Source organism: Camellia sinensis, chromosome 2, assembly GCF_055761805.1.
Source record: "Camellia sinensis isolate YWXY chromosome 2, ASM5576180v1, whole genome shotgun sequence".
Classification (NCBI taxonomy): Eukaryota; Viridiplantae; Streptophyta; class Magnoliopsida; order Ericales; family Theaceae; genus Camellia; species Camellia sinensis.
The window spans coordinates 192414474-192438299 of record NC_138962.1 but is presented as its reverse complement, the minus strand read 5'-3'; the positions used below and the strand labels follow the sequence as shown (position 1 = coordinate 192438299).

At 35.1% G+C, this 23826-nt stretch overlaps 1 protein-coding gene across 9 annotated transcripts; it reads right to left on the bottom strand.

Moving 5' to 3' along the window:
- Window positions 1-6598: 6598 nt before the first annotated feature.
- Window positions 6599-19627, bottom strand: LOC114278212 (uncharacterized). Of its 9 annotated transcripts, none has more exons than XM_082916461.1 (15): window positions 19351-19579; window positions 19149-19206; window positions 18300-18376; window positions 13277-13372; window positions 13008-13183; window positions 12070-12142; window positions 11338-11412; window positions 11142-11252; window positions 10935-10977; window positions 10469-10565; window positions 8868-8970; window positions 8470-8565; window positions 8293-8325; window positions 7867-7966; window positions 6599-7066 (listed from the first exon to the last, which is right to left on the bottom strand). In XM_082916461.1, exons 4-15 carry the CDS (start codon window positions 13361-13363, stop codon window positions 6855-6857), a joined length of 1206 nt encoding a protein of 401 aa, XP_082772587.1. In that variant the 5' UTR covers window positions 13364-13372; window positions 18300-18376; window positions 19149-19206; window positions 19351-19579; the 3' UTR covers window positions 6599-6854. The 9 variants fall into 9 exon arrangements, with proteins under 9 accessions (XP_082772587.1, XP_082772585.1, XP_082772588.1 ...); XM_082916459.1 differs by lacking the exon at window positions 18300-18376 and adding an exon at window positions 14119-15637; XM_082916462.1 differs by having other exon boundaries at window positions 19149-19201; window positions 19351-19575.
- Between the last annotated feature and the right edge of the window lie 4199 nt (window positions 19628-23826).

Sequence of the window (23826 nt, the reverse complement as noted above, 5' to 3'; positions counted from 1 at the left end):
AAAGGGGGAAAAAAGGGCTAGTTTCTCACCCTTGATGCCTTCTTCAACAAAGATGCTCCAATGGCCTCCTTGAGCTTGAATCCAAGACAAAAACTTCAAAACACACTCTTTGGAACCTCAGCTCCTAGAGGAAGGTGAAACACTAGGTGTTTGTGTGCAATAGTAAGGCACAAAACACCTAGTGAAAAAATGAGAAGGAAAGAGAGATAGGTGAGTGTATCTAACCCTAACCCTAGAAAACCAGAGCTCTTCTCTGTATTTTCCTCTCTCAAAAATGTCTAAGCCTCCCTCTTTTTTGCCTTAGAGAGAGCTCTCTCTATAAGCCTCTTGTAAAGCTTACAAGACAAGCTTTGCAAGAGGGAGATCCCTCCATACACGTGTATGGAGGGGAGCAAAAGTTATACAGCTGTCTAAAAATATCTGCAAAAGCAGATGAACAGCAATCGGCCGGCAAAAAATGCCATCTTGGCCAAACAAAGTGCCAACCGGCACAAAAAAGTGCTGACCGGCAACAAATAGTGCCGACCGGCAGACTATTTTGCCGGTGACAGCAAAAACCAGCCGGTGGCATCTAGCCACTGCCGGTGATGGGTGGGGATGGTCTACAAGCCCCACCTTGCCTCTCAAGGGCAAGATGCAAGTGTTTGGTGCAAAACCAGACACTAAACGGTCGAGTTCGGGGATCCTGAGGCGGGGCGCGCGAGCCGAGACCTCCGGGAACTCCAAACGAACACAAACATGGATAATCACCGAGTGTTCAAATGGTGACGTCCAAGTCTTGAGAACGGTCAAAAATGGGGTGTCTACAATGATTAATTATTTTTTATTTTAATTCTGTTATTAAATGTAGCATAGTATGCATTGATTGTGAATCTACATTATGATGCTATTATATGGAATTAGAATATTTTATCATGTTTTTTAGACATGCCATAATCAGTGGAAGGTTGTTCAGTTGAGAAAAATCTTTGTAGATTTACTCCAGAAAACTAATATTTTGCGCATGAATTAAATTAAATTTTAGATAATTGTCACCTGTGGTGCAAGAGATGATTACGAGCATAGCGGATTTTCGATCTTGCGACTTGTGTAATATTGTCACTGTTTAATTTAGATTTTGTGGCAAAATTATATTATGTTAATCAAATTAATCCCAATGCGAATTTCTCTCTAAATTGATTTAGCTTATAGAAGTTAATTTGGTTGACCTAGACTTAGTAGAGATGTTCTAATGTGAACAATGTAATCTCATTCTTTAGATGAGCAAAAGTCTTGGAGACTTTAGGTCAGACCTTAATTGAGCCAAAGTAAGGAAACATGACTCAAAGTCGCCCTGATTTTGTTGCCTTGTTTGGCACAACAAAATTTGATGTGTGCGCTATGGTTAGCGACACACTACGTAGTTTTGATTGGCAAGTTTTGGAGTTATGAAATTAGTAAGCCCTCAATAGATCTGTATATGATCTTGGCTATTGAGCTGCGCGGATTGACTTTGTAATTTGACTTGTAATGATGTTGCATCATTGGATGAAGCAACATTCAAGAGTCACGTCATCCAAAAAATGCGAGCTTAAATGAATTAGTCATTAAGTGTAAGATGAGTAGCCAGTATGAGCAGTGTTTTGCTTTTTATCCAACTGTTGGGAGTGGATGAAGCAAAATTTCATGCACTATAATAGTGTGCATTGAAATATCACTTGAAGTTAAAAGATTAGCGCTTAGTAGCAGCAAAATCTATTAACACTAAGTGAAAAGATTAGCGCCAAGTGGCTGGAAAATCTATTAGCATTGCCAATTTGTCTAAGTCTGGACACTTACTGTTTCCACAGTTATGTGTGAGACATGAGGAAGTGCTTCTTTGTATGATTCCTTAGCTAGGCTAACGTTTTTTTAATAACGTTTACCACTAAGTGCAAACGTTGCAGCATAATAATGAAAAGGTCAAGGCCGACAAGGTTATTATGACTCTAAGAATTTGACGCATCGCTTGTGAGAGCATTGTGTTGAATTAGACTCTTTAGCCTAATTCGCGCTTAAGTTACTTCAGGAGCTGTCATAGTTGATAGCTTATTCTCTCCTTCTTGTGGATAGTAGAATTAATTGCAAGTAACTATGAAGCGAGAAATAGATATGGCAAGAGGAGTATCGTCATCTTTCAACTAGATGCATTAAAGTGTATAGAGAATAAAATTGACTTGAAGGTACAGGGGATTAGCACTTACTAGTTAAATTTGCGACTTAAGCACACTTGATATCTCCATGACATCCTTTTATGATCTAGTGAATATGAATTAGTCGTGAGTTATTACTTAGTTGGGCCTAAACCTTTAAAACTTGTCTTCAAGAACTCACACATTAGGATGATTGGAATTAGTTTATGACATTGTTCATGAACCGGTGGCTTATTATACTTAATCACATTAATGAGAAGATGCACGGATGTTTTGAGTAGGCCCTCTTGGGCCCACTCGCTTGTGACATCCTGCTCTCATATGAATGTGTAACTTTGTTCGCAATGGTTGCGCACAAGCAAGTAGGAAAGCCGTAGAAGGTCATTTATATTGGCGCATTTAGTCCACTATGATATTTGTGACTAGATATGTGTAAGGGTATGATAGCTAAGCCTCAATCTCGACACATTTATAGATTACGATACGCATCTGAGTCAAGATTATTTGATCTCCCATAAGTCAAAAGTTTTGAGATGATTTTTGACATTGCACATATAAAGTTGAGATCAATTAGATAATAGCTTTCGTGTTTTTAGTTTTGACCAAGGTGGTGAGTATCTATTTGAGTTATTTTAGAAAACTCTGTGAAAAGAAATGGATGCTTAGAAAATTGATTATTCCTAATACTCAACAACACAATGGTGTAGTAAAGATAAGGAATTAAGTATTGTTAATGTTAGGGGGATGATGGCACAAAATATTTCTCAATTGGGAATTACACTTTAGTTTGTTGCCTATATCCTTAACTAAATGTCCTCCATATCAGATTTTACACTCCATTTAAGTAATGGGTTAGCGGATAGCCATCTATGGGCGATCTGTAACCGTTAAGCAGCTTACCTTTATTTTTACTTCTCATAAGGTTGCGAAGTTAAGACCTAGGGTTTTATAGCGCATTATTGTATGTTGTCTTGTAAACACATAGGGTCGTGTGGCGCATTATTGCATGCGGTCATGTAAACCCTCCGGGTCATGTGCATATAGGTAAGCAGTTTTGTGGTAGTGTAACTAAGTCACATAAAGTTTTCTTAGTAAAGGTGACGTGAATAGAGTTTTGGAACTCTATAAGATAGAGAATTCTAAGCATAGCGCTTTTATGTAGCCTAATTGAGAATGAAAAGAAATTTCCAATATCCTAGGGACAGTAGGAGCGATGTGCCTACTAATGGATTGCTCCATTAGAGAAGAATACTCTACATTCTTAGTTGTGTGTAGCGAATGAGAAAATTTTCCACGTCATCACTAGGTGATTGAGAAGGAAACATTCATGATTGCTCTGCAAGATGATAAAGAGCCTAGGATAATGCCAAAGGCTCTAGTCCCCTATTTTTAGAAAGTGGATCAATGTTGCGCAGTTTAAAACAAAGTCTTTGAGGATTAACCATTTCTATAATTTGGTTGACTTTCCATTATGACGCAAAACTGTTCTAAAGTTATGCGTAATTTGGATAGTTATTGTTGAGGCATAAGGCTCGCTAGATATCGAAAAGTCACACCATTAAGGAAAGTGTAGACCATGAGAAGACTTCCTCTTAGGGAGTGAGGTTATTTCAACTTAGGCTATGATTGACATAAGTTCAGAACATTGATTTGTGGACATTGTGACCCAACTTTCTCGTTGAAGAATTAGATAAGTAGATCCGTAGGGATTTACCTCCTGTTTTTATGGTGGAAAGTTAGGAGCGCAAAAAGGTTGCTAGTTCTAATAAATCTTTTGAAGCCTAAAACAGTTATCCAAATAGTAGCTCTTAGATTTCGTCAAGCCATGATAGGCAAACGATGATCAATAAAGACCACTGAGGCATGATTAATGGTCCAAAAGAAGTTTTTCCTTACTTAGTTATTATGAGCCAAGAATTTATACGGTTGTCGCCACCTAAGATGGGCAGCCCTCTATTTTAGATATGATGGACATGGGTGATGTAATTTATATGCTCGGATGTATGATCCTTAGGGATTGTTTTGGGAGAATTCCCAGTTTGTCTTCAATGACTTACATAAGGAATATCTTAGAACGATTCTAGATGCAAAATTGCAAACCCATTGACCTATTAGTAAAAGCCAGAGCCTTAGCCTTAGCCATTGAGTGAATCCTCGGATTGTCTTTGGGAGAAACAGATGACCTATATTCCTTGATCTTTTCTTTGTTGTGGGAGCTTAAAGTACGCTATGTAGGCGTATTCGGCATGATAAGTGTTATCTTTGGTAAATGGTTAACTGAGTTGTTTAGACATTGACCTTGCTCATCAAACTGTGGATAGAATGCTTTACTAGTAGTATATTAATTTGCTCCTTGTAAGATTCAATGCGCTAGTTGGGCGCATCCAGAATGAACACAAATTGGTCACCAAAATATCTTTAGAGAGGTAATTGCGCAAGAGGTAGTGATCTTGAACCACTTCATGTGAGGCGCAAATGGTGAATTCCGTTATATATGCTTATCACAAAAGGTGCTGATAAGGCTTATGTTTGGAATCTAGAATTGCAAGCTGTGGTCATGTTTTTTAGATTGATCACTTATTTGTTGTGAGATGATGGGATGTTGACACTATTATGGTTTGTGTCATAATGATTAGCATATGATGATGTCAGCAGGCAAGATTGGCTCACTCATACGAGCAATCGCCCTTGGAGCTTGGGAGCGAGCAAGGATGAGACTAGTGGTTTATTTTTCGTTTGGAGCCAAGAGAGGCTTAAATTATCCACTATGCATGTCGCCTTGGTTACAACCAAGATGAGGTCGTGTTAAGGACCAAACATGGATGTTAGTACCCACTTTCCATGTTATGCCTGTTATGATTAGCCAGATGCGAGATCTCATTTGGCGCCTGGAAGGCGAACAAATAGAGAATTCGGGTTAGGCACTAGAAAGCGACTAGACTAATATTTGTACAGTGTATCGAGTATGACGTCACTCTTTTGGAAGAGTTACTCCACCGAAGCATGTATTCATATTATATGTGCTTGGCGACCGAGTAATGAGGTGAGAGAATGGATCCCTGTTTCCTCACCGTGTGAGTCTTACGTGTCATTATTGATATGACTTTCATTTATGTACCCTTTTGAGATTTTTGACTATGTCATAAGGTAAGGGGTTGATGTTCTGCTACTTTGGTATGTTGCCTGCGGTCATGTATGATTCGGCCTTAAGGGACATCACTGGGAAAGCGATCAATTCTAAACTAAATGGCATGAGGGCAAAAGGAAGATCATCTAGTATTACACCACTGTTGTATATTCACTGCCGGCAACTCACATCGCTCTGTATGAGAGTCGGATTGAATGTAAATATATTGCAAGAATTGAGAGGGTCAAACATACTCTTTTTGAGGGATTAGAGATGTTTTTTGGACCGGTGTAATTAGATAAGTCTGGAGTATATGAGACACTATTTCTATTCCTTTTGGGTTGATGTCTCTATGCTGACTCATTTTCAGTTTCTAGTATAGAACTCCCACATGCAGGTGTTCTCAACAGTCGCACGGTGCATTGACTAGTATGAGATTGTTCATTTTTTGGGAGATTGAGATAGAGATGTGGCAGTGTCATGCCAACTCATGTGCGAGTGGGAGATGTTAGAAATTGAGTGCCCATGTAGCATAACCCTTTGAACCTGCAACTACTCTCACTTTTGGCCACCATTGTTGGTAACAACAATCTGCACCTGTACACCACCTCTTGCCACTACATCTAGCCACCATATTCAATCCCATTTTACCACCATCACCAATTGTTAAGAACTATTTTGATCATCACCTTCGGTACCAAACAACCACCTATGGCCACTATCTCTAACCAGGGACAACACCTTAGACCACCATATCTCGCTGATAATCTCTTACTTGTTTATTTTTAACAATGTGCGTACCAAATAAGGTATTTTGTTTTCATTTTTACTAAAAATAACAAAAACCTATTTAAAATTATTTATGTAAAGCCAAGTTTGAAAACTTGTAAAAAAATCAAAAAGTTAAAAAATTACTCAAAAAGTTAAAAAGTTAACACTATTCACTAAAAGTCAACAATTACTGCTGCACAACTCCCAATTCGAATTTTTCCCTACAAATTAATTTTTATAATTTTTTATTACACATTTTTCCATAAAAAGTCAAAAAATTAACCCAAACATCTATATTTTCAACCTCAATTTTTTAGTCTAAAAAATACACTTATTTAGGACATCCCAAACAACCCCTAAATAAAAACAGTATAACGTAAGACAATACTTTAATATTTAATGGTGAATTCCTAGTTTGTTTGAGCCATAGCGTAATGTACATGTGGCCAGCAATTAGGGGATAAATACAAGTCTTAGGCAAGAGCCAACAAATAAATTTAGGTTGTGGCCAAATCATAAATTTGAAGAGTTTGTACAGAAAAAAAAATATTTATACTATTTATTTCTGATTAATTTTCACTGTTTATTCCCACAATGTACCTATCAGATGTTGGGTCTACATGAAAACAAAAAATACTGAACCAAAAAAGCATCCTAATAAAAACACATTCGACATGTGGCAGTGAAACAAACATAACAAAACAAAATTGGATACATCACATCAATGAGCAATTATATCAAGTAAGATCACAAAAAATTCGAAGCCTTATTATCATCAGGTTGTGCTACTCCACAGAGACGGGTTTCTGGGTTTTGAGGCCGAACAAATTTTCAAATAACTTGGGGGCCATGGGAGGAACCTGCATGGGCTGAGGCGCCATGAAATTGACAATCTTTTCATGTACATTGTACCTGATCTTGCGACACTTTGAGGCACGTCGATCAACAATCTTCCTTTTCTTAGTTTGCATTCTCTTGAGAGCATAAAAGGTCGACTCTGTGGATGATCAAACAATGAGAAGTTGAAGGAAAAACAAGCACTTAGTACAGAAACCCATAAAGGACAGTGTTAAACTAAACCACTAATTTGATAATATTGTGGGTCACAGAAGCAACAATAGATCATATTAATGGTTTGATAATTTGTCAGAGGATGCATATAATTAGGACTGCACAAACAAACCAAGTTCATATGCAGCTGGGTCTCCAATTGTTAATAAGGCTCATTTGAGTTCCTTTATATTATAAACTAACCAAGCTCAAGTTCTTTCTTTAAACTCATTTAGAAAATGAACTGAGCGTGAGGACAACTAAGCTTGGCTCATGAATAATGTGATGGCAATGATGAATGATGAATGTATGTGTATATTAAATTCCATGTTTCGTATTGTCAGTGCAAATGAACGATGGCATCATGGCATGAGATTTGAATGTTAATATCATGATGTCTCAGCTATTTTGATTTTGAATTCATATGTTTGAATTGATAATCTATGTCACATCAACTAGAACAAGACAAGTGGTAGACCATAAATAGAACTTTTGACATTGATCTGGTTAAAAAACCTTTGTAGCCCAGCAAACAAGAGCTGAGCCAAGTTTGAACAAAGATTCTCTGGCTTGATTCAAGCCTGAGCTCTTAAATTCAGCTGAGCTAAGCTTGAACAAGTCACTGCTAAGAACAGCTTAGTTCCTTTGTAGCCAACTTTGTTCGTTAGCAACAAAAATGTCAAACTCTGATCCAACTTCGTTTATTTCTCCAAATTAAGTATAAAAAAAATTGCTGGAGTACTTTACCAGATGATGCTGGGTCAAATGTCTCAAAAAATTCTTTCAGTAGCTGCTGGTAAAATTCAGAGTCATCCAGAAGCTCGGGGTCACCATCCACTTTTGTGTCCTGATCACACAATAGAGGAATGTATTGAACTGATATGTTTCACAATGACTTGATTCATGATGGTGATGGTGGTTTTATCAAAAGATTCCTCCCCTCCCCCCCGCGGAGGGGGGGGAAACAAAAAGAGAAAAGGACAGAAACACGAGCAGCAATATAAAATTTTCATATGGTGCTCAGACGGAGAAGAGAAATCTCAACTTCCAAAACTGCCACCATTTTGCAAGGTGTCCCACTTATTTTTTAATTCATATTCCTAGAATGGAGATCAAAATTAAAATGATATGCCAAACAACTCATTAAGTCACTAAAGTAGTATAAATTCAGACCTGTTCCTTGGTATTGCTCTGTGCATCTGGAACCTGTCATTAACAATAGCGCAGGTAATTGACGGTTTAACAAACCCATAGATATTAAAATAGGTAAAACATGCATTGTCCATAATCACATTACAGTAAACTCATTTAACTTTTGAATAAATTAAAAGGGCAGACTTATGAACTTACAATCCCAAATATAGCAACAGTCGACCTGCTCCGCTGCATTCCCTTTATCACTCTACTTGGATCCCTCATATAAGCAGCAACTTGCTCACTAATATTCTGTATGCGGATGACTGAATCAGATAAGTACCACGACCATTATACCTCTAAGATAGTGTTTGGTTCATTGGAATGGAAGTAGATTGGAATGGATTGGTCATTCCTTAACTTCCTTATAAAATGAGCATTTCTTTACAATGGTGAATGTGATTCCATTTGCAATACATTGTCTCTCATTTTTTTTCAAGAAACAAACATGAGAATGGACCATCTGATGGAATGATCATTCCATTCCACTCTATTCCAATGGATCAAACATAACATAAAAGTGCAAGGATATCACTTGAATCATGGAGGCAAACCTGATTGAAGGCATGTAATTTGCTTTTAAAAGCAGCAGCACCAGTTGTCACCTGGGACTTCCTCTGCCATTTATCTATCGATTTGTTTCTAAAATGAGCTATTCTACAAACACAAGAGCATCATCAGTCTCAGTAACATCAAGAATGCTGAATTTATGTGGACTGGACAAAAAATTCTAAAGAACGCATGCAGATAAAATAGTAAAACAGAACAAAATCCAAAAAAGAAATTGGAAGTTAGTTGGTCAAAATCTGATGAGCTGCTGGCCAACTTCTAGAGGTTGGATGTTTTATTTGGCACTTATATGCTTTCTGAATTGCAGACAGGAGTGATGCAATGCGGTGGAAGAGGTCTAATTTTGTCCTGATTAGTGTGAAGTCTTACTATGAGGCGCGTTTGGGTCATAAAGGGTCTTCCTTTTCTCGGAGGGCAATTTGGGATACTTAGGCTCTGTCTAGGGAAACGTTCTTTGTTTGGTGTGCGGTGCATGGAAATATCCTTACTATTGACAACTTGATTAAAAGAAGGTAAGTGCACGTTAATTGGTGTTCTATGTGCAAACATGACAAGAAGACAGCAAATCGTACTTAATCCACTGTAAGGTGGTGCAGGAGTTGTGATTTTTGGCTCTCACATTGTTTGAATTTGAGTGGGTCTTCTCGAGGAAGATAATGGAGCTTATTTGGTCTTGGAGGAGGTGTTCGAGTGCGTAAAAAGAAAAAAAAAAGGGCTTGACAATTGGTTCCTTCAGTGATTGTTGGATGATATAGGGAGTGGAATACAAGAGTGTTTGTCGGAAATGAAATGCCCGTTTTGAAAATTAAGATCCTTATTTTGTCTATATTGTATAGTTGGTGTTCCAGGATGATTAACCCATCCTTGAACCAATTTTTGGATTCTGTAGAGAGGCTCTAGAATAGGTTGTTCTTGTATAACGATTATAGTTTTTTGTATATGGGTTATGCACCCCTTTGGTGCCATTTCTTTTATAATATTTTACTTTATCAAAAAAAAAAAAAATCATGTCAACATTTTAGATGATAGGAATCTTTTGCCCTGATGCTGTGCACAGAATTCTCACATAGGATTGGTAAGGAACTTCTAGGACACTTCAATTGTACACAGATCTTCAACATTTTTTATTTTTTATTTTTTATAGCATAAAGAAAATAAGGCAAAGCTCTTAGTAACCACCAATTTATGTAAGATGGTGAAGTTTGTGTGCTCCCAACAATACAGAGTTACATAAGTTTAAAATTAACCATACAACATAGAAAGATAAACAGAACAGTGCCACCATTCCCCTACTAGTATCATAGTATGTGACCTAACAGACATGTTGGAAACACCTTGAAAGTAAATAAGCCCCCTTTTGCTAGAGTACTGAGTCCGACTGATCACAACCCTTCAAATGTCTTAACATTAAATACCTCTAGCATGACATGAAGCATGTAAAAACAAAATGTCACTTTACCCACAGAAATTGCAAGTTCAACAAAAATTTTACTATAACCAACAACTTAGTTCAAGAGGCTCTATCCATCTTAAATATTTAATGTTCTACAAATCAAATGCAATTGAATGTTGATTGTACAAATACCTTGAGTGCATTTCAGATATTTGTGACCATTCTTCATCATCTTCTCCATTTGAGCTCCTAGAAACTTCTGAACGCGTGGGAGGTTGGCCGGAGTTACCTTAGAAAGAAGAAAAACAACTCAACTCCTTGGGCATACGCATACTGATAATTACACACTCGTAAAAAATGTTCTAGATACCATCATATACAGAGTCACATAGACATATAATCCCAAAGTATAAATTGGGAGGGTTCAAAATTCCCATATTGACAATCTTATATATCATAGAGAGTACTACCTAACAGTTTATTCATGATAAACAGATTCTTCAAGAAAAATTTAAAGGATATACTTTCATAACTTTTTTGCTCAAAGCAAAAGAGGAGGACACAAACTTCATTATATTACTTGATACAAAGAATTTTAAAGAAAGTACTGCCTAACACTCCGGTTTCAGAATGGCCTACAAAAAATTACATGCCATACCATCTGCAGCTTGAGCAATGGATGGATTCTTCTCAAGTAATGCCTGTCAAAATAAGCATAACATGTAAACAAAGGAACAGAGGTTGACAGGTACATCAAATTTTAATAATGTTTCGAAAGCATCAACTACTCATCACATTGTTAGAATCCTACACAATACAGAAGGAAAAGAAAAAAGGCAAGTAAATGGGTAAGATGTTCTCTTACCTCCTGTAATTCCAGTAGAGAATCCAAAGTCTTCTTAGATGAGGTAATCAGACCTGAATATGCTTCATTCACCTTACTGTCTGAATCACAGAATGAAGACTTGAGTGGTTCCTGCACAATTCACCATGTTTCAATTAGAAGGTTCCAACAGAACATAAATTGCCATAGACATGCAAGATTTATCAATCAAACAGACCTTTGGAAGTCTATTAGAACTTGAGAATGCTTTTTGCAGCAAGAATCTCAACTCAAGAGTCTTGTCCCAGAGAACCTTGAAGGAAGAAAGACAAAAGGCAAAAAGGAAAAAGTTTAGCAAACGATATCAGAAAAGAAATGCAGAAAGCTGCTACAGGAACAAAAACCACAAACAGGGTTGATTACCATATACTTAAATAATTAAATTTTTTGATAATTATTGATGATGATGGGAATGCTTAGGAACCTAAACATTTTCAGGTCTACGAGAAAAGATTAAGGGAAAAGAAAAGAAGAAAAAGTTTAGTAAATGTTTTGCGAGAGAAGGAAAAAAAAAAAAAAAAAAGAGCTCAGAAAACAAATGCAGAAAGCTACTACAAGAAAAAACCACAAACAGATGTTGACTACCACAGATAATATGCTTTTTTGCTAATTATTGATGATGGCAACGGCAAAATAATCTTAACATTTTTAGGTCAAGTTCATGAGAAAAGATTACACAACAAGCAGCAAGTGCAGTTAAATGTGAAAACCCCACTCATAGTTCTTATCTAAAGCAACCATATGACCTCCAAAGTTTGGAAAACCAAAAACATTGCAAAGTGAGAAGAAGAAATTAATAGAGAAATGTTCAATTAAAGGCCCATTACTACAAGTGCTCCTGTCCAATGGAGGTTGGGAGAAAATTTTTACATAAGCAGCCATAAAGTACAATATTAAGAAGACACCGAACCTTCTGGTTTTTGACTGCTTGACCTTTAAGAAGATCCTCATCCTTGTGACGCTTTAGATTCCTCAAAAGGTCTCTGAAGAAAAAGAAGTGAAATATCATAACGAAATATATATACATACAAGAATAGATGTGTGTGTATATATTAATTCATTTCTAAGATACTCCTAAATCCTAATTATTCAAAGCAAACAATAACAAAGATAAAAGATTGGGCAAAAGAATTGCACATTCATGACCAACAAATGAGGTACAAATATAACAATATATGACCTTTTCTATCCTCTTCTATGTTCTTAGTGTACAGGGAAATGCTTAGCCTTTAGGAGCTAGTGTTTGTAGATGATACAAGTATATAGTATCTATTTTGTGGGCAAGAAGCCAAGCAAGAGTTAGCTATGCAAGATACACCTGGACACCATGAGAATGGAACGTAATAGAACATCTACATCATCATAAAGTAAAAACATAATTATTTCTCCTCATTTACTGTCACTACATAAACACAATCATGATTTGGAAAGACTTTCCAATACAACGTACTTCACAAAACAGCCAAAAAAAGACTCCTTAGCACTATACAAAGGCTTCTCTACATCTTGAAAAGATAACCTATCATTTGACAATTCTTAGATAAGCACAGCTCACCTAAACACATCAAGTGTATCACAATCATTAAGCATTTCCATAAATTATTTGTAGCATCTATTTAATGGTAAGACCTTTTCTTAGCATGGATTCTTATCCATTCCCAAAATTATTATTATATTTCTCCAAATCATTCACTATATTTCCTAACATATGAATTACAACCTATCCTGATATTCACTAATTCCCACATCCTAACACTTTCATAATTTAACAAGAAGAATAAATTGATACAACTTAGAAGGTAAAAACTACAAGCTTTTGCATTAATTTATGCTTAAAAAAGATCTTACTGCTCCTGGTGACGGAGGCCTGTCAATTCTTTATTGAGTTCTTCCATCTCAACGTCCTTCCGGATATCATTTTGATCATCACCATCTTCATCCTCCTCATTTTCCTCCACACTATCATCTTCCTCATCACTGTCATCGCTATATTCATTGCCATCGTCATCATACTCATTCTCCACCTACATTACAAAAACAATAATTATAAAAGCATAATCAAGAGAATGAGAAACATTAATGGAGCCCAAAAAATTAAAACTTAAAATTATACTAACATTTAGCATCTCTTCTGATTCACTATCCTCTTGCGAACCAGCATCACTATCTTGTTCTTTTCTTGGCCGCTTTGAGAATTTACCCATTTTGAACCCCTAGAATCCAAAGATCCACAAAATTGTTAACTTCTTCACCGCCGTTGTGCGTGAACTAGAATCTAAGAAGCACGGATACAGATACGGGTATGATACGATACGAATAGGGTGATACAACAAAATTTGAAAAACTAGGATACGGGTACGGCAGAGATACATTCATAAAAAATATTATTTTTACAATTTTTAGTAATGTAGCATACATAAAAATAAAACTTCAACAATATAACATCACCTATAACAACAACATAATGCAATTCAAATTAAGGAGGGGAAAATTTACAAAATTCATTTATTTATTAATAAGTTTATTTATTTATTTATTTGCTTATAAAAAATTAATTTAAACTAATATACAAAGTTCAACTTATTTTTATTCTTTTAAACTAATAATCACAAAATTTATAAATATAAAAGCTAATATATATATGATATCAAATGGACCAAAAGTTACTGAGTATACTTACAAAAATATATATATATATATATATATATCAAATGGGGCCAAAACAGATTGCATTATACATACAGTCTACAGAGGTCGAAAGGGAGAGCGAGAGATAAAGGGAGAGGTATAGATCGACCGAGAGAGGGAGACAGAGAGGGAGTCCGATCGAGCGAGATCTGTCCATCCAGACCAGAGAGATCGAGCGAAAGGGAGAGGGAGAGGGAGAGGGAGATGGAGATGGAGATGGAGATGGAGATGGAGAAAGAGAGAGCGAGATCGAGCGAGAAGAGGGACAAACCTGATCGATCGACGAGCTGCTGTTCGACGAGATGACGAGCTGCTGTTTGATAGAGACGACGATGAAGACGACTCCTCTCCTCCTTTGCTGTTGCTGTCGCGACTAGGTAGGGTTTGGTTGATTTGTTTTATTTTTGTTTTTTTTTATTTTACCTACTTTTGTTATTTTATAGTTTGACCCTTTTATAAGTTTTTAAAATTATTTTTATGCCCGCCGTATCCCGAAAGTATCCTGACCGTATCTTGAAGTATCCTCGCAAATCCCAAACGTATCCGAAATTTTAAAAAAAAAAATTTAAAATAGGATTTTTTTCATATCTGATACGTATCCCGCCGTATAGGCCGCATATCCGTATCCGATACATATCCAATACGCGTACAAGGGCCATTTCGAAGTATCCGTGCTTCATAGATTAGAATCCATAGCATATTATACAAATAGTTTGATGAAAAAAATCAATAAAGTTGTTGTATTCAATTGCAACAAACCAGAACAATTGATTTCTTCACTCTTTGATTTGATCCTCATATACCACTAACATAGTTCCACCCAAGGTTTAAAAAGCGGCCACAACCGTTACTTAGTGATAGTTACCGCCATCCGTTACAACCAGTATAGTAGTGTGACAAAAATTCACGTGTAACAGCCATTTCGGTGTTACGTAAAGGTCGTAGCGGTACCGTAACAGCTGTAACGGTCCATTACACACCGTTATACCCTTTTACAATATTCTGAATAGTTTTCTTTCCCCAAAAAAAATAATAAAAACTTACAAAAAAAGAACAAATACTCAAGTAATCTAAACCCAAAGAAAAAATCTTATATAAATTTTTTTTAAAATTTTTATTTCATTACATTCGCACGTAAAATAAAAAATATGTAAACAGTGGTTGCATTTATTTTGTAATCATTTTATTTAATATTTTTTATTTTGTTAATGTGTCGTCTAAAAAATGTCTTTAAAAAATAAATAAAATTGGTAGTTCAAAAATAATTTTTGTTCATGGCACAATTTTTCATGGCACAATTTTTATTTTTATAATCATTTCATTTGATACTTAATTGTAAATAATTGTATTTAATTAGCCGTAAAGTGTTGTCTAAAAAAATGCCTCAAAAATAAATTTTGTTTATGGCATAATTTTTATTTTTATAATCATTTAATAATTGCAAATATTTTTTATTCAGGTAGTTCAGGTATTGGTCAAAAATAATTTGTAAGCATTTAAAATCAATTATTCTTAAAGTCATTAACTATTGAAATAAAATGTAAAAAACTTTTTTCATAGTTATTTGAAAATATGTATATTGGATCATACTTAAAAATTAACAAGAATTGATTAAAATCTATTTTAAACCTCGTGATTTTGAAGAAAAAAAAATATGCGTACCGGTAATTTTTCTTCAAATTGTGCGAAAAATTAAAAAAATCACGATTCCGATTACCGCAACCGTTACGCTACGGCCTTTACACCCCGTAACCACAACCGTAACCGTGCCACCGCAAATTGCAAATTAGCTGGAAAAGAAGTGGAAAACGTACATCCTCATATTTTTTGGTCTCCTTGTGCAGTTCACACATTGAATTTGATTTTTAAAGATTTGGCCCAAACTTTTGATTGGTTCACAGATACATATCATAAGGGGAAAAAAATTGTCAAGTATTTCATAAATCATTCACATGCATTGACAATTTTTAGGTCACACTCAAAGCTAGAACTTTTGAAAGTAGCTAAAACAAGATTTGCTTCACATTTTATAATGTTGAAAAGACTTCTTGATGTAAGAGAGGCCTTGACAACAACAATTGTTTTAGATTCTTGGAAGGAATTAATGAAAAGTGGTGATGAACATAAAAGAGATGTGGGTGCTCTGATTACTAGATATATTGGGAGTGATTATTTTTGGGATGAGGTGTACAACATAGTGGCAATCACAAAACCAATTTATAAATTAATAAGGTTTTGTGATAAAGATGGTCCACTTATGGGTGAAATATATGAGGAGATAGATAATATGCTTGGGGAGATCAAAGATGTTTTGAAAAACAACAAATACAGTGATGCTTATAAACATTAAAGCTATAGTACTTGGTAGATGGGAAAAAATTAATGTCCCTATGCATTGCCTTGGATTTGCTTTGTCACCTCGATTTTATGATTCTACCTATGTAAATACTCCTGCCCCTGGTGGAACCATTAGAAAGAGACCTAATGAAGATAAAGAAGGGGTTTCTGGTGTCTTAAAAGCATTTGAAAAGATTGCATCGCATCCTGAGGAAGAAAGAAAGTTACGCAAACAATTTGTGGATTTTCATATGCGAAAAGGCCTTTTTTCTGCAATTGCTGCCTATGCTGATGCTTCTACTATGGGTGCTATAGAATGATGGGCAACATATGGGTCAGAAACACCAGAGCTAGCAGAAGTTGCACAACAAGTCTTATCCCAACCAATCACTACATCATCTGCAGAAAGAAATTGGAGCACATACATGGTTGTTAAAATCGCGATCCGGATCGTAGGATCGTACGATCCTACGATCCTACTTTGTCAAAACGATCCAAATCGTTGTAGGATCGATGTTATAACAGGATCGCAAGTAGGATCGTGTAGGATCGCATGGGATCGTGTAGGATCGTATGGGATCGTATAAGATCGTAGGTAGGATCGCAAGTAGGATCGTAGATTTTATAATTTTTTACCTTATTTTTAATATGTATCATTTTAATTTTAATTTTTATCTTTTTTTTTAACAGAAAGTAGGATCTTACGATCCTCGATCCGATCCACCAGTCCCTCTCACCGATCCTACTTAGGATCCCGATTTTAACAACCTTGCCGCCACCACCACCACCTCCACCTCCACCTCCACCTTTTCCCCTTTCCTAGCTATGTATTTTTTTTAGTTTTCTTTGTTGGTTTTTTTATTTTTGTATGTATATACTCTGTTGCCTTGTTGTCATGTTGGAATTTTGACAAAACTTGATATAATTTCTTAAATGAATTATCGGCATCAAGAACGAATGCTTATATATATATGTGTGTGTGTGTGTGCGCGCTCTTTTAAACCTGTAAAATATAAATTTTGATTTTGACTTTGATTTAAAAGTATATATGTTGTGTACGGCTCGAGTAATAAAGATAATAATTTCAAAAATCAAAATGTCACATTGTGTCAATACCATCTCAAGCATTTATATATATAATAGTATAAATAGAAAGAAGATAGATAATAGTGTATATATATATATATATATATGTTTGTATATAAGCATACTAGGGATTGTGCAAATGTGATGGATTTAGATTTTATATTGAAATTTTTGAATGGTTTGATAATTAAGGACTGTTTGATGATGAAGAAAAATCATTATTGGACGTGAATTGACAAAATTTACAATGGCTCAAGAATCTTGTATAAGCTTCGTAAGAATAATTTACAAGACAGAACTAATTGATCATAGATCAAGTTCAAAAGCTTCATGGATAGTCAGTGTATTGGGGAGCATAATTTTAATCTAAGTTACCTAGATCGCGAATCGTTGTGGTACGTGGAACGGGAACGGACACGTAGTACGTCATGTCGTGCGGAACGTGGTACAGTAAGGGTAGGCTTCTACGAATCGCTTAGTCAGAATGAAATACGTTTGTTCGGAATGTGGAACTTTTTTTGGACCGTTTAGTAATATTTGTAGAAATGTATGATTGTGTACATGTAAGTACGAGTGTCCGCGGTTCGGTTTGGACCCACCCGCATATATGCGGTTTGGAAAAAAAGTCAACCCGCAACCGCCCGCAATGCGGTTTGCGGTTTGTGCAGTTAGGGTTTGCGGATGTGCGGGTGGTTTGCGGATTGAACTTTTTTTCCAAAAATTTATTTTTAAACCTTTTTTTCCCCCATTTTGTCAATCTTTATTTTGGACCTTTTTTCTCATATTTTCTAAAATGCTCCAACATTAATAATTAATGAATTAAACTTAATGAATTAATTCAGATTTCAGAATCAATTAACATACAGTCACAGAATAGGCAATTTTCAGATTCAGAATCAATTAACAAAATCAACAGGTTGTCAATTTTCTGATTGTTAATTGATTTTCAGAATTTGAATCTGAATTTTCAGAATCAATTAACAATCCATGTGCATTATTTAGCTTAATTTTCTCAACTAGGTTTTAAACCTTATCTGGTTCTTCATAGGCAATTTCTGCAAAGTATGATGTTCACACACTTCACACGGAGTTGAAAATCATATCAACTGGGATCAACAAAGATACATTTATATTATCATGTCATTCATGTTTTAAATACAAATGTATGCTTTAAAATACCCAAAGCAAAACACCCAAACATCTAGATAAATAAAATACAAATGTATGTTTCAACACTTCTAGCTGCTGAGAGCTGCTACACTATGTTAAAAATTATCACCCTAACTGAAATCCTTCTTTTCATTCTAAACCTTCTTTTTCATAATACCCATTATTTTAAACCAGGGTTCACAGTTTAATACTAGTACACTAGCACATTTGATATCTCTCAATTATACTAGCACAGTTTAATACTAGTATACTATGCCTCTCAACTAGTCAATTAGATCATTATAAAGAAAAAGAAAACTACTTCATCAGGTAAGTAGAATCCATGTTGTCTACAAAAAAAAATGTAAAAAGTCTTCATACAACATTCAAACCCATCACAAAGATAGCATGCTTATCAATTAACAATCAGAATCAATTTTCAGATCAAACAAAACAAATTCATATTTCAGATTCAGATTTAGATTTCAGAATTAATAAAATTAACATACAGATTTCAGATTTCACAACTAAGATCAACATTACACAGTGTGAGACACAACTAAGATCAGATTTCAGATTACACAGTGTGATCAACTAAGATCAACATTTCAGATTCAGATTAACATACAGACATTACAGACATCACAGAATGAGGGAGACATTACACACACAGATTCGATCGGTGCAGTGCGGAGATGAGAGATCAGGGAGAGAGAGAGAGAGGCTTACCTGTGAGACAGTGTGAGTCTATCGGGGCGAGAGAGGGAGAGACAGAGATGAGACTGATCTTATGAGATGAGAGAGTGAGGGAGACAGATTAGATCAGTGATATATCTGATATATATATATATATATATCAGATATATATATATATATATATAACAACCATCGGGCCGAGAGAGAGAGACAGAGATTGAGAGAGAGAGTTTACCTGTGAGTAGATCGGCGGTGCGATGATCGGTGCGAATCGATGAGATGAACAACGAGAGAGTGAGAGAGTGAGAGAGTGATCGGTGCAAAGATGAACGAGATCGGTGCAGAGATGAACGAGAGGGTGAGAGAGAGAGAGAGAGAGAGAGAGAGAGAGAGGCGACTGAGAGAGTGATGTGAGGGAGATGATTAGATTTAGGGTTTTTTGTTTTGTTTGGTACAGTATAGATAGATGAGGACCAAGTATAGATGGAAGGTTAGATTTGTTTGAAAATAAAGAAATTAAAAAAAAAAATAATGTGGGCGGGTGCTATTCAAACCCGTAATTTGAAATTTATGAAAAATTCAAACCGCATTCTATCCTAATGTGTTATAAAACCGCCCACATGCGTGCGATTCGGATCGAGTATGGCGGTTTGGACGGGTCGGATAACCCTATAGCCAACCCTACATGTAAAACTTTTTATATATATTTTTAATCAAATGAGATTTTTTACATAACAATGGAATTCTATAAATTAAATTACTTGAACTAATTTCCATACTTGCAACAAGTTTGTTCCAAAAACATTAATAACAAAACGATCCAAAGATTAAAAGTACTGCAATAAAAAATAACTAATGCAAAAATAAAACTAAAACTAAAAATAAAAAGTTCATCATAAAAGGTAATTATTCCTAACTCTTAAATTGAAAAAGAACAAAAAAAGGAGAAGTTAGGCCAGCCTTTTCCCTTTATCTTTTATGGATGATGATGCTCCATTTTGTCTAATAAAACTAGAAATTTGAGACTGTTGAGATCTCATTCGAGGTGCAGGATTAGAAGTTGTAGCTAATGATGTTGAACTTTGTCTAGGAAATCTCGAACCAGACGTAGTATGTTGCTCTTGGGTCCTTTAATCTAAATGTGAGTGCTCTTGCTGAGTATCATCTTTATCATCCTCTAAAGATTGCCATCGTATCTCTTCTAATCACACTTGGGAATCATCAATCATTGTATCTTCTGGATTGATGTCCCATTTTTTGAATGGCCCTTCTTTGTAGTTTTCTTGAAATCGTGATAATAGCCGAATGTTGGAATGAATAAACACTAACTTGCTCACTCGTGATACACTTAGCCTATTTCATTGCCAAAGATAAATAAATAAATTAAATTAAAAATAATAATAAAAATAATATGCAAAACAATAAATAAAATAAGATCCAAACTATAAAACAAAAATAAAAACAAAAACAAAAAACTTGCTCCGTTTAACAATGTGAATATACGAATATGTGCTCCAATTTCTTTCTGCACATGATCTAGTGGTTGGTTGGGATAAGACCTTTCGTGCAGCTTCTGCTAGCTCTGGTGTTTCTGATCCATATGTTGCCCACCATTCTATAGCACCCATAGTAGAAGCATCAACAAAGACAGTTGCTGTAGAAAAATGGCCTTTTCGCATATGAAAATCCACAAATTGTTTGCGTAACATTCTTGCTTCCTCAGGATGCGATGCAATATTTTCAAATGCTTTTAAGACACCACTAACCACTTCTTTGTCTTCATTAGGTCTCTTTCTAATGGTTCCACCAGAGGTAGGAGTACTTACATAGGTAGAATCATAAAATCGAGGTGACAAAGCAAATCCAAGGCAATGCATAGGGACATTAATTTTTTCCCATATACCAACCAATGTTTTCAAACCCGGATTGGATCGGCCAGTTGGATAACCGGGCCTTGTTCCAGTCCGGTCAACCCACTAAACCCGGAGTGGGAGCAAAACCGATGAAATTCGGTGACCCAGTGGTCGAACCGCAAAACCGGTGACCCGGACCAGGTCGAGAGGGTCGAACCGATTTGTGTTTTTTCTGATTTTTTTATTTTTTTATTTTCTTTCTTTTTTATATATTTATATATATATAAACTAGTGAATGCCCGTGCCTAAAGGCACGGTATAAGTAATGTTAGGATCAAAATCAAACGACACTAACTAATAGGGAAAGAAAAAAAAAAAAAGGAAAAACAAAATCTAAATCAACAACTAACATAAACACTCAGTGATGCGCTTTTGTTACAATAAATCAAAAAAAACAACTCCAATTTGGCCAGAAATTGAACTCATCTTGGTAACCAATGGTGTTCTACACAAAAGAAAAGAAGCAAAGAATAATACTCAATGGTATGGAAAAGGTTGTACACAATTAAAACTGTTAATTAATTGTAGTGATATGAAGAATTAATTAAGTCTATATCAAGATACAAAGTAATAACAACTTAGTATTAGGACTATCAACTGATAAAACCAAACGACACTAAGTCATTATATCAAGATACAAAGTAATAACAAATTAGTTTTTAATTTTGTTTTTTATATAACTTTTCTGGGATTTAGAGATTTTTTTTAATAAAGATTCTTACTTTTTCCCATTGCCTATAGATTGACTTTTAACCAGGCAAGTTCAGAACTTGTGTTGCAATTATTTGCACTCACTCAGGTCCCATCTTTCCCCAAGCTTCAAGTCTCTGGCCATGCAAGGTGTCAACCATTACACCATTGCAGCTTCAATCCTATCACAATTACATAGGAAAGAATTCAAACAGAATTAGTTGCACAGTAACTCAAAACATTGATCAAGACAAAGATGGTTGACGCATATCTTATAAACACCATATTATGTTATCTCAAACAAAATTTTAAGAGAAGCAAAATCAGTTCTCTTGACTAATAATATCAATATACATATCATTCTAATTTCCACCCCATTAAACAAAGAATTTTTCTGCACATGCCGAAGGTCGTATACAATACACCCTACTTTGGATCTTATCAACCTTGATAAAATGTCATTTTAAACAGTTTCTCTCTCTCTCTCTCTCTCTCTCTCTCTCTCTCTCTCATGAATTACAACGCCACAAGCTGACTGAATTTAGGAACCCCATACAAATGACGACTAACTATAATCATTATCATCCTACATTAGAATTCTCTAAATACTCTACACCACCCCAGTAGTTCCTTCCATCAGTAGCCAAGCCTTTGCACTGGGACACCGCCATGATTCACCCGTGCAAAACTAAAGAAAATTCGGGAAAAAAATTACTGAACTGGTAACCTCCAAAAATGTATGGAAGAGAAGATATTCCAGGTGTCCATAGCAAATTTGGAGTTAACATGAAAACTGTTTCCATAACAAATTAGCTATGTATGAGTCTACCATCTCATCTTGCATTTAATTTGGATTTAAAATATACCTAATATATTACAATAAATTATAATAAGAGGGACCCATTTTTTTGAGTCTATTTTCAATGGATAACAATGTTAATTTTTTTAAATGGATCTTTTAATTTTTTAATGGGTTAATTTATTTTAAGTTAATTTGAGCCTTCTTTAAATTTTTTTTTTTTTTTTTTTTTTTTAACTTAAAACATACCTAATATAATATACTAAACCATAATAGAAGGGGACCTATTTTTTGAATCTATTTTGAGGGGTCCTAGGCCATAGCCTTAGTGACCCATGCCCAGGGGAGGCCATCGCCGGCACTGGATATAAATTCACAAAATGTTATATGCTGTATATATTATACTATTTATACTAATTAGTGGCAGTGGTGGTGGCGTTAATACGGGTGGAGTGTAGTTTGATTGGTAAAAGTTGATACCCAAAACATTTTTTACTTTTAAAAAAATTAAATTAGTTTCGTAATTATAATGATATAATTTTATCATATTTATTTTATAAAAAATATATAATTTTTTTAAAAAAATTGTATTTATCTTGTATATTTTAAAATAAACATAATAAATTTGTTTAACATTTTACAAAAATCTATATATAAAAAGAAATGATATGATCTAAATAAATGTATTTATTTTAATCATTCCCAAACAATCCTTAAATAATAATAATTAAAAAAAAAAAACTACGAAATAAATAATAAAAAAAACTCCCCTAAGAGAGATCAGTGGGATTAAAACCGTTGGATCACGGCGGACTCAAGGCGCCAGTTAAAGTAGTCGAGTCGAGTGCGCTCGGAGCTCCAAAAACCTGCATCCTTTACCCAACCCAACTTCCAACTCTTTCGTTCTAGATCCAATCAACAGATAGATTTAACACTCAGATTCAACAGTGTTTGTACATATATAATTATGTTGTATCTTTGTAATTTATAGTTTGCCAATCATCGATCAGTTTCAAGATATGGATCTATAGATTCGGCCTCAAATTCTAGGTTTCAAGTAATTCTCAAGAACTCATCTCTTTTTTTACTTCAGAACAGTTCCCAATATTCGATTCAACTCTAAAAAAAATTCAACATCTACGGATCTGAGTGAAGAAGCTCTGCACTTATGCTAATTTTATGCAGCTTATTGAAATCATAGCTAGTGTTCACATAAAAAACATTTCAATAACAGAGGAGAGAAATCGAACCTTGCGAGTGGTGATGATGAGCAGCGGCAAAAGTTGAAATCGATTACCCAAAAGCAGCA

Excerpts from the sequence above, each read along its gene's own strand:
- LOC114278212 (XM_082916454.1), bottom strand. The coding sequence starts at position 13,363 with ATGGGTAAATTCTCAAAGCGGCCAAGAAAAGAACAAGATAGTGATGCT. Across the intron at positions 10,978-11,141 it reads CTCTACTGGAATTACAGGAG|GCATTACTTGAGAAGAATCC; the intron begins GTAAGAGAACAT and ends TTATTTTGACAG. Across the intron at positions 7,067-7,866 it reads ATTTGACCCAGCATCATCTG|AGTCGACCTTTTATGCTCTC; the intron begins GTAAAGTACTCC and ends GATCATCCACAG.